The following is a 12,500-nucleotide window of genomic DNA, read 5'->3' on the forward strand; positions in this document are numbered from 1 at the left end:
AGGGTCACCTGGTGAGTACACAACTCACCTCACTAGGGACTCACACTACAACTCACCTCATAGTCACTACAGACACTGACCTCCATCCGGGTCACCTGGTGAGTAAATGGTAAATGGTTCATTTATATAGCGCTTTTATCCAAGGCGCTTTACAGAGATTGTGCATTACATTCACACACTGATGGCGGCGGAAACCATGCAAGGCACCAACCAGCACATCAGGAGCAATAAGGGGTTCAGCGTCTTGCTCAAGGACACTTAGACACTGACTCTGGGGGAGCCCGGGTTCGAACTGGCGACCTTGCGGTTACCATCCGGCCACTCTACCGCTGAGCAACCGCCGCCACATACAGTACACAACTGAGTACACAACTCACCTCACTACAGACACTGATCTCATGGTCACCTGGTGAGTAAACAACTCGTTCTGCGCCAGACTCATAATTTGACGATTTGTTTCAGTATATATACAGTGACAGAGTCTGCATATACTGTGAAATTCTTTTGTTGGAAAGAAAAATGTAGATCTACCAGCTCAAAACGCGTCACATCGCGCCACGTTTTGAGCTTGTAGTAACAGTTTGGGTCATATGAGGTAGATATTTATACAGTCTATAAAATATTTCATGAGGTTGGAGACAGCTGTCATTTCCACATGACTGAATCGTTAAAAAAGATGGACCAGAAAGCTAAGCTAACCCTGCATCAGAGCTAACAGGACTGAGGGAAAAAACTCACTGCTCGACAGGTGACTGAGGTTTTATTTATCATTATCGATTGTCATCGACTTCTTTTTTACCAATTATTTATGTTCACACAAAGGAGATGCATAGAAGGACACAAACATTATACAGTAGGTGCAGTAGTGTTACATTTACATGTGTTTTCATGGTACAATAGGCATGTCACTCAGTACTCTAAGGGTATACGTAACGGCGTCTCCGCCATATATGACGGCTGCCAATTATAGCGGAGACACCACAATACTTGGCCTTTTGCCAATTCTTTGGGGAATCCCAAGTTATTGGAACCCTCTAACAACCAGTCAGTGGGTATGCCCTAGGTGCTGCCAAGTATAAAGACAAATAGTCTGCACCTATAGCCCAGCTCTGAGATGGTATGTAGGTTGGTATTTAATTACCTTGGTCATAAAGGCTTCCTCTAGGCTATAGGGTCAAAGGTCTAATACAGACACTTCTCTGGACTCTTCATCAACCACAACAAGATCTGGTGTATTAGCTGTCAGAGATGTAAAGGAAACACGGATGAAATGACACAGGAATGTTTGTACATTCTCACTCAACATATTTTGATATGTCCTTTGCTATGAGTTCCACTATTCTATCATGGCGCGTACATTCCTTTGTATGAATAACAGCCACTCAAGATGTGTGACAGTGTTTCAGTGATCTGTTCTGTGGTGAGGTGCAAACAATGAGGAACCTGAGTGGAGTGGAACCAGATGGAAAGATTGAGTCTGGTGGGAAGGAGTTTAATGGTGAATGTGATGATGTCCTCTTTGAGTGCAGTGTTCTTAATGAATGTGTGTGAGACAGAGTGATCAGCATAGGGAAGACATGCAAGTTTCCCTTGGAGTTTTAGTCCAGTCCAGTGTTGTTATTGTTGTTGTTGTTGGTGTAGCTCCATGAGGACTCGTCTGGCACCTATAGCTGTTAGCAGGTGACTGCAGCATAGGTGACCTGCAGGATGAGGGGGTCAGTTATAATGTCCTCTGAGACCCTCACAGTCTCTGAGTCAGACCAATAGCTTCCAACTTCATAGTTAAAGGCATTGGCCAGTGGACACCTGTCAATCAGGTCCAGCCGAGATGTAAAATCAGACAAGATGTTATTGACCTGCTCCTTCCGTTGTCCTGCAATGTTGATTTTATGTCCAAGGTACTGTAGGTGCATGTCTCATGGAGAGCGTATACACGTAGGGGTTCCGAAGCTATGGTGAAAACTGGGGGTATGTCTGTCTTGGAGTAGTACCACCGGTTCCGTCCACTCCAAACAGCACATTTTGTGTTTTTAACCTCCAGGCCTGACCATTCTAAAAAATGGTCTGTCCTAGAGAGCATGTTCTTAATGGTGCGCTCTTCCCTAGAGGCCAATAAAGTGTTGTCCGCGTAGTCCTGTACAGGGTTAGGGGAGATCACACCGTGGGGGGGCACACTGACACATGCACTTTATCCACACACACGCACACACACACACACACACACACACGCACGCACGCACGCACACACACACACACACACACACACACACACACACACACACACACACACACACACACACACACACACTCACGCATGCACACAGACACACACACACACACACACACACACACACACACACACACACACACACACACACACACACACTCACGCATGCACACAGACACACACAGACACACACACACACACACACACACACACAAATTCACAGGCACAATATCTGTGTCCCCTTCACTAGCTTCCAGTTGCTGCCCGCACCCAATTAAAAAAACACTGGTGAACTATCTGTCTGTACAAGGCAATCAAAGGCATTACGTTCAAGACATGATCCACCCACCCCTACACCCCTACACCCCTTCACCCCTACACCCCTTCCCGCAAACTTCCTCAAATGTTACTTTTAGCATATATATATATTACCATGTCCTTGTAGCGGCGAAGATCTGCTAGGATCCACATGGTGTTCATTAAATCACCAGCTGACATCCCAGATTTAGTGAACGTCTTTATGGGTGCACTGACAGAAACATGGAAGTTGTGTGGAAGGTGCTTGTGGCTTGTATTAGGTGCAGCCCGTTTTTCACATCTGCGGACACCAAATTGTAGTATGTATAAAACAGACCCTCAGACCAACGTGCACAGTATTATCAGGCCTTTAGATCAGCTAACATGTGACCACAAGACTAAAGCTTGAGTTACTACTTTAACATTAAATACTCCGACAGTATTAACTCAAGCTTTAGTCTTGTCACTCCTTGAGTACTGGTCATTAGGTCATCCGCTATGAAGGAAGACATCGACAAATTGCAAGTAGCTCAAAACAAAGCTCTCAGGTTAGCTCTCCAGTGATTCAACTGGACACATTGTAGAGATGCAAATAAATATATCATGGCTTACTGTTGAGAATAGATTACAGTCACGTATTCTCACCTTTATCAGAAATGTTAGAATTGACCAAAAACAAACTTCTTTGACCAGGTAGGATACATAAGAGATGAACATGACCATTATGACTGCCAGTTCATGTGATCTGGTAACACTTAAACCAAGAACAAATCTTCTGAAATCTTCTATTATCTATAGAGCTGTAACAGGATGGAACTCATTGCCATATTGTATAACCAATACAAACACAAAATCCCCATTCCTTGCATCACTTCTAGATACTTATTCTTGCCAGATGCACTATATGCACTACTATGGAGATATACTCTCCATACGCTTCACCACAAATGCTATAAATGTTATAGATAGCATGTTATTTAGCCTGATGCTAGGTTTGATGCCTACCTAGTTACTTTGTAGTACTACATTGATTTCTGTTAACTGTATTTACCTGACCATTCACTCCAATCTTGCATTTTCAAGTCATTCTGGGTAAAAGTTGTAAATTGAGCAAGCGCACGCACGCACGCACGCACACACACAGGGAGGTGAGCTAGAGGTAATATAAACCCACCAATATAATTTGAACCTCTCAGTTATGTGGAACTGCACAATTAATTTGAAAACGTTTAATGCTGTTTTAATACTATTATTGTTCCTGTGGGCTGAGAGCCGCTTTGAACAGACCGAGAGATGATTTACTAGAGTAACACCACCCTCACTCTCCTGCTGTGATCACCACTGTGTGTGTGTGTGTGTGTGTGTGTGTGTGTGTGTGTGTGTGTGTGTGTGTGTGTGTGTGTGTGTGTGTGTGGTGTGTGTGTGTGTGTGTGTGTGTGTGTGTGTGTGTGTGTGTGTGTGTGTGTGTGTGTGTGTGTGTGTGTGTGTGTGTGTGTGTGTGTGTGTGTGTGTATGTGTTGGCAGGGAGGAAACAGACTGAGGTTTGGGCAGAATGACAGAAAATTCTAAAGTGCAGAATTCCAAACAGAGTGAAACCTAGTTAAATAAACCACAACGCACGCACGCACGCACGCACGCACGCACGCACGCACGCACGCACGCACGCACGCACGTATTTATACAAATGTGCATACACACTCACATAGACATAATAAATACACAAACACACACACGCACGCACGCACACACATGCACACCCACACACACACACACACACACACGCACACAGACAGAGAGCAAAATAAAGCACAATTCCATACAAACTTAAAGTTTAATGTGTGTGTGTGTGTGGGGGGGGGGAGTCCTGTGTTTTTACTAGTAACTACCGTCTGACAAACAGAGTCAGTGATAGACAGTGTGATGGGGAGGGGGGGAGGGGGGGGGGGTAGAGAGAAGAGAGAAAAGGATGTCTAAGTGGTTCTCAAACAATTTTTCAGGACACATTATGGGACACAGACTAATTTTGTATGGGCCACCAGTTAATGTGACCTTTTTTAACGTTTTCTATTATTATTATATTTCTTTTAAAATTATTATTACAAAAGATTTTCAATAATCCTTTTATTTATTTATTTTGAAAAATAGAAAAACAGAAATATAAAATAAATAAAACGTCGATTCATTTTTCTATAAAAAGAAATGTGTAGTTAAAATAGCAGATATCTGTATAATTGTATTATATATTGTATTAGAATAATACATATTATTAATATATTGTACATATATTATACGTATATCTGCTATTTTCACTATTTCTGAAAAAGGACTTACTGTAGGTGATTCGGTTCCGAGGAGACTCTCTTCTGGTTCTCTAGCTAAACAGAGTGTGTGTGAATTTGTAGGGTCACTCATTATATACACTAATGACTAGCCAACAGCAAAGCTGTTGACAGTGCGGTGGGGCCATTTCCTCTCTGTGCACGAGACACACGCACGCACGCACGCACACACACACACACACACATACACACACACACACACACACCGCGGCCCTCCATACCCTCCTGTCTGGCATCAGGGGTCTGACCTGTTAGCTCTGCTGTCTCACCTCAGTGTGGTTCCGTATAGGTGGAGTGCCTATTTCCCCTCCTTTAGATGTGCCTCGGGTTGGCTCCCACAGTGGCAGTTTGCTCGCCACCGGCTTCGGTGCCTGACGCACTGCCCTGCCAGCCTCATCCTTCTCTCTCTGACCTTGTCTGTTTTCCGTTGGAAGACCCCCGTAGGGGTCCATATTTCTGATGTGATGTGCCCATCATGTAACCCCCAAGTGCCATTCGCGGGAAGTCTTGTGTCCAGGGTCTTTTCCTGCAGTTTCTGTGAGTGTCCATGTCTCGAGCCCGTACAGCGGCACGGACTCCACTGTAGGCATTTACTCAAGTACTGTACTGTCTTAATCTTAAGTACAATTTTGAGGCATTTTTACGTTACTGGAGAATTTCCAATTTTCAGTACTTTTACTTCTACCTCACTAATTATTTAAAACTTTAGTTACTAGTTAATTTGAGTGATTAATGACTATTAACAGACAGATGGGCCCCAATAGGCATTTGTCTATAGTTTGTACACTATACACATGCAGCACCCATGGGAGACTTAATTAACTCAGCTAATGGGAATCACAATCGCACACGGGGGTGGGCGCACACACACACACACACACACACACACACACACACACACACACACACACACACTTGGTGGGGGTATTCCACAGTGCTATGCAGAGTTGTAATCGGAGTATATTGTGCTAACAATGGATGCCAGCGTCTTTAGATTCCTGTATATTAATTGTGTGAAACACCCTGTGTGGGAGTCACTTCCTTGTTCCTGATGGAAGAGATAACACACACACACGCACGCACGCACGCACGCACGCACGCACGCACGCACGCACGCACGCACGCACGCACGCACGCACGCGCACACACACACACACACACACACGATTCCCAGTCTCCCATGTCACAGTATCTGTAGGAACTCTCACTGGTGATTCCCTTTGGAATACAGTGGAACATGTGCTTTGCTCAGGGGCACAATGGCAGATACAGTATGAGATTAAGCCCGGGCTGGTCTTTGAGCGCTCGCTATCGGGTCACGCGTGGCCGACACCAGTGATACGATCTGTCACAGAGGAACGTATTTATTGAAAGCACAGTGTGCCGCATAGAGTGCAGCTATATCGTTGCTGTCTGCAGGGGGAAACCTCATATGTCTATAGATAAAACCGTTACTTTTAACGATTAAAAACTAGCAAAAATAAATATAAATCTACAAGCTCAAAACGTGCTGCGTGCAACACGTTTTGAGCTGGTAGATTGGCTATTTTTGGCTATTTTTTGTTTGACACTGTAATATGACGAAGTGGGACATTACTTTACCAAAACACATTAAAAGTTGGCATATGGAGATACGAGGTTTCTTTCAAACAGCGATATGCACAATACCGTGTATGTGTATTTTACAGTATTTACATGCATTTACTGTACATTTACCAGCTGACTCTTATCAACAGTCCAACACTACAATATGCTCTTGGTTAGACCAATATCACAAACAAACAACTGTTTCTATTAATCACTTATATTATCAGTGGAACATTAAGGGGTAGAGATTAGGGTTAATTAGAGTGAGTTAAAGGGGGGAATTCCACCGCAACATTAAAACAGTTTATCAGATGGAGGCATGATGTGGCTGCCCAATGCCGTATGGTAGCACACAAGTGCAACTACAGTAGCAGCAGGTGTAGTGAGGCCTTCACCCTCTCTGTTTGGAACAGGGGTGGAAAAAAGTATGAAATTGCTTTACATAAGTACAAGTATCAACACTACAATGTATAAATACTATATATATATATATATGTACGTCTACAGACGTCTTATCAAATAAAACCGTAGGAGGCCTAGGATGTCTGCAGACGTTTTAAGGCGTTTTACATTGATTAATGTATAGGCCCTGACCCAAAGCTACATCTGTCTAGCTCTGGAATGCTAGCGTTATATGAGCCATGACACGGAAATCTAAATGGCCACGCCCATTGATTTCTTGTCTGTTTACCTTTTTCAGATGCTTTTATCTCGGATTCTAATCCCAGATTCAGATTCTAATCAAAACAAGTTTTTGCTAGTCTCGGATTATGGTTTGTGTTTCGGATGACTTAGACATGCGATCCGATAGATTCAACGTTGGTGGCTTAAGTTTTGGTTCACGCACCTGGGGTAATTTTTTGCCTCATAGCAAACCCGCTCAGAATGGAAGGCACAATAATCAATTAATGAATTAATCAATCAATTAATTAATTAATAGCTGGCTACTGTACATAAGTGTTAAGTACAGTACTTGAGTACAAGTCAGGATGACCTGACGAAGATGTAATTGACACATCGAAACGTTGTCGCTTTTTACTTGCACCCTGTTACTAATAAAATAAGGGCCTAAATCGTCTGAGCTGCTCCAGTGCCTTCTTGTTCGCATATATATGTCCTGCTCCTGAGATGCACCAGATTGGCCTGCTATAGGCTAGAGGCGCGGCTGGAACTCCCTTCTACATTTACTTAGTTACTTTCCACCACTGGTTTTGAAGAACCGTTGAATAATCTAGAGATGCTTACAATTTCCATCTTCGATTGTTGGCCATTCCACAGGTAATACATTCTATGATTTTTCCGATTTTAAAAAGTACAAGCTTGCACGATGCATTGTGAGCTTGTTGATCGCCTATTTTCAGGGAAGATACAGCAAAGACACTAGCATAGAGCCCTGAGGCACTCCGCTCAACGACGTATGGGGTATACGTGGTTGAATGGTTAAGGCTGTGTTAGAAGTTAGAACCATGTCCTACAAATGTACTGACGTCCGTGGTGGTGACGGGCTGGGCAGACCAAATGTCTGTTTTCCTTCACTTCACCGCACGTTGTGGGTAAGAAGATAAATACACTGACGGTGGAGACGCGTACACTGAGGGTAAGAAGATAAATACACTGACGGTGGAGACGCGCACACTGAGGGTAAGAAGATAAATACACTGACGGTGGAGACGCGCACACTGAGGGTAAGAAGATAAATACACTGACGGTGGAGACGCGCACACTGAGGGTAAGAAGATAAATACACTGACGGTGGAGACGCGCACACTGAGGGTAAGAAGATAAATACACTGACGGTGGAGACGCGCACACTGAGGGTAAGAAGATAAATACACTGACGGTGGAGACGCCGCGCACACTGAGGGTAAGAAGATAAATACACTGACGGTGGAGACGCGCACACTGAGGGTAAGAAGATAAATACACTGACGGTGGAGACGCGCACACTGAGGGTAAGAAGATAAATACACTGACGGTGGAGACGCGCACACTGAGGGTAAGAAGATAAATACACTGACGGTGGAGACGCGCACACTGAGGGTAAGAAGATAAATACACTGACGGTGGAGACGCGCACGCTGAGGGTAAGAAGAGAAATACACTGACGGTGGAGACGCGCACACTGAGGGTAAGAAGAGAAATACACTGACGGTGGAGACGCGCACACTGAGGGTAAGAAGAGAAATACACTGACGGTGGAGACGCGCACGCTGAGGGTAAGAAGAGAAATACACTGACGGTGGAGACACTGAGGGTAAGAAGAGAAATACACTGACGGTGGAGACACTGAGGGTAAGAAGAGAAATACACTGACGGTGGAGACACTGAGGGTAAGAAGAGAAATACACTGACGGTGGAGACGCGCACGCTGAGGGTAAGAAGAGAAATACACTGACGGTGGAGACACTGAGGGTAAGAAGAGAAATACACTGACGGTGGAGACACTGAGGGTAAGAAGATAAATACACTGACGGTGGAGACGCGCACACTGAGGGTAAGAAGAGAAATACACTGACGGTGGAGACGCGCACGCTGAGGGTAAGAAGAGAAATACACTGACGGTGGAGACGCCGCGCACACTGAGGGTAAGAAGAGAAATACACTGACGGTGGAGACACCGCGCACACTGAGGGTAAGATGAGAAATACACTGACGGTGGAGACGCGCACACTGAGGGTAAGATGAGAAATACACTGACGGTGGAGACGCGCACACTGTGGGTAAGAAGAGAAATGCACTGACGGTGGAGACGCGCACACTCTGCTGTTTTGCAAAATAAAGAAGGCCTCCCGTGGTCCTCCCGTGGTCCTCCCGTGGTCCGAGGCCAAGGGCCGTGACACCACGTTTATGAGAGATAGATAGCCTGGGGCTGTCATCATATGAACGTTTATGGGGTGACTGGTTAATGCGTAAGCATTAATGGAGGATGGTGTGTGGTGGGCTAGCCTGGTTTGGTTACCTACATCTCTGATCTCCCTCTGCTGCGGGCCCGCGGACAAAACTCACAATAGAGATCACATGCGCTGACTGGGCACAGCTGGCATCCAAGCATCTGGTTTATCCTTAAACGAGGTTCCACATAATTCCAGAAAGACGTAGCATACTGTAGGCTATACCCACCAAGGTTGGTCCACAAAATCCTCTCACATGTATACGCTCATCTTAACACAGAGCCAGTAAAGCACTGTTTAAATGGCTGAATAATTAAGCATCTAACTTGTAACATTGTAAATATGTTATATTGTTTTGAATAGCTCAATTGTAATTGCTTTCCCCCTTAGAATATCCTACCAATTGCATATGACCCGTCGGTCGAAGTATGCCATCACAAAATATAATTGTATTGTTTTATTATTTATTAGTTTTTTTTTCTTTGGAGTGAATACATATGTTTAGTTGCCTGTCAGATGGTCAGACAATGCATGCTCCTGCATGCCTACAACGGGACAAACTGGTGTAGACAATTCCTACATGCCCTCAGAGCAGACGTGAGGTCTGAGCGGGGCCGTAAATGAGGGCCATATTATGGATGTTCTTATATTTGACAACAGTCTTTTGACTTAACCCATTTAGGCCTGACGTCGAAATTAAAAAAATGTCTTCTAAATCCTGACACTTTTCTGAAAAACCTATGTTTCTATGTCAGTGGTTTTCAAACATATTCATGTCAAGGACCAAATATATATGACATTGGCCGCCGACCCCCATCTGAAAATATGTTGTTCCAGGGACCCTCCCAGTAGCAAAGATTTGAGTTAAAAGCTCGCTCTGTAACAATATATATTCAAAGATTTCAGGCACATTTTCACGATTTTTCAAAAATAGCAGACCTGCTATTATAGCTGATGCTATTTGAAGTCAGTGCACTAAATGACATTTTGTTGTATTCTGAACACAATGACAATAAACATTGTATCTAATCTCATACAGTTGTAAGCAAACGTCTTGTCACTGTTTCTCTCTTTCAGTCTGAAGGTGGAGGTGTGTGCTGCTGTGAGCGGAGTGGGAATCCCTGACTCTGTAGGTAAGTACACTGGAGAGGAACCGTGAGCGGGTAAATAGTACTCACATTTTTTACTTAAAAGTATCAATGCTGCAATATAGATACTCTGTAGTAAATTGTAGGAATTAAAAATGTACTTGAGTAGAAGTACAAAAGTATTGGCATCCAAATGTACTTAAAGTACTCATTGTGCAGAATGTCCCATTTTAAGTTTTCAAATATATAAAAAATCTTTTGAAAATAGCAGATCTACAAGCATGTAGATCGGCTGAGCTGGATAAGGTTAATATATGTTCTGTAATAATAATCAAAATCTAAAATAGTAACTCAAGTTTTAAAATAAATTTGGCGGAGTAAAAGCACAATATTTGTAGTGTTGTGTTGGAAATACTCAAGTAAAGTACATCATAGTCCCTGTATTTAGCCATTGAAACCACATCACTGTCACATCATCACTTGAGGGCAAAAAGAAAAGAAAAGCATTCTTAAAATAGAGAGAAAGGGAAACGAGAGGAGAGGAAACAGGGCAGAGAGGACAGGAAGGGGATGGGTGGAGACTAGGGGAGAAGAGAGGAAATAAGAGGAGAAGAGAGCTTTGAGGGTTTCAAAGTCCCTTTATTGGACCATTGCAAGGAGACGTCACATCAGCGAAACATGAAATGTGCTGTACATGATGGAGAGAAAAGGAAACAAGGCATGGCAGAGAGGAGAGGAAAAACAGGGGAGCAGTGAGGAAACAGGGGGAGGAAAGGAGGTGATGGGAGGGAGAGTAGAAAAGAGGAGCAGAGAGGAGAACAGGGGGAGGAAAGGAGGTGATGGGAGGGAGAGTAGAAAAGAGGAGCAGAGAGGAGAACAGGGGGAGGAAAGGAGGTGATGGGAGGGAGAGTAGAAAAGAGGAGCAGAGAGGAGAACAGGGGGAGGAAAGGAGGTGATGGGAGGGAGAGTAGAAAAGAGGAGCAGAGAGGAGAACAGGGGGAGGAAAGGAGGTGATGGGAGGGAGAGTAGAAAAGAGGAGCAGAGAGGAGAACAGGGGGAGGAAAGGAGGTGATGGGAGGGAGAGTAGAAAAGAGGAGCAGAGAGGAGAACAGGGGGAGGAAAGGAGGTGATGGGAGGGAGAGTAGAAAAGAGGAGCAGAGAGGAGAACAGGGGGAGGAAAGGAGGTGATGGGAGGGAGAGTAGAAAAGAGGAGCGGAGAGGAGAACAGGGGGAGGAAAGGAGGTGATGGGAGGGAGAGTAGAAAAGAGGAGCAGAGAGGAGAACAGGGGGAGGAAAGGAGGTGATGGGAGGGAGAGTAGAAAAGAGGAGCGGAGAGGAGAACAGGGGGAGGAAAGGAGGTGATGGGAGGGAGAGTAGAAAAGAGGAGCGGAGAGGAAACAGGGGGAGGAAAGGAGGTGATGGGAGGGAGAGTAGAAAAGAGGAGCAGAGAGGAAACAGGGGGAGGAAAGGAGGTGATGGGAGGGAGAGTAGAAAAGAGGAGCAGAGAGGAGAACAGGGGGAGGAAAGGAGGTGATGGGAGGGAGAGTAGAAAAGAGGAGCAGAGAGGAGAACAGGGGGAGGAAAGGAGGTGATGGGAGGGAGAGTAGAAAAGAGGAGCAGAGAGGAAACAGGGGGAGGAAAGGAGGTGATGGGAGGGAGAGTAGAAAAGAGGAGCAGAGAGGAGAACAGGGGGAGGAAAGGAGGTGATGGGAGGGAGAGTAGAAAAGAGGAGCGGAGAGGAGAACAGGGGGAGGAAAGGAGGTGATGGGAGGGAGAGTAGAAAAGAGGAGCAGAGAGGAAACAGGGGGAGGAAAGGAGGTGATGGGAGGGAGAGTAGAAAAGAGGAGCAGAGAGGAGAACAGGGGGAGGAAAGGAGGTGATGGGAGGGAGAGTAGAAAAGAGGAGCAGAGAGGAGAACAGGGGGAGGAAAGGAGGTGATGGGAGGGAGAGTAGAAAAGAGGAGCAGAGAGGAAACAGGGGGAGGAAAGGAGGTGATGGGAGGGAGAGTAGAAAAGAGGAGCAGAGAGGAAACAGGGGGAGGAAAGGAGGTGATGGGAGGGAGAGTAGAAAA

General features: G+C 45.0%; 1 protein-coding gene across 1 annotated transcript in view; it reads left to right on the forward strand.

Annotated features, from left to right (window-relative positions):
• itga8 (integrin, alpha 8) overlaps positions 1 to 12,500 on the forward strand; it is a 99,659-nt gene that overhangs the window by 51,188 nt on the left and 35,971 nt on the right. The window contains exons 14-15 of the mRNA XM_079503792.1: positions 1 to 11; positions 10,419 to 10,474. The exon at positions 1 to 11 is cut by the window's left edge and continues 103 nt beyond it. Of these exons, the coding sequence (XP_079359918.1) occupies positions 1 to 11; positions 10,419 to 10,474 (67 nt within the window). The remainder of the gene's footprint in view (positions 12 to 10,418; positions 10,475 to 12,500) is intronic.

Source organism: Electrona antarctica (genome assembly GCF_951216825.1).
Source record: "Electrona antarctica genome assembly, chromosome: 6".
NCBI lineage: Eukaryota > Metazoa > Chordata > Actinopteri > Myctophiformes > Myctophidae > Electrona > Electrona antarctica.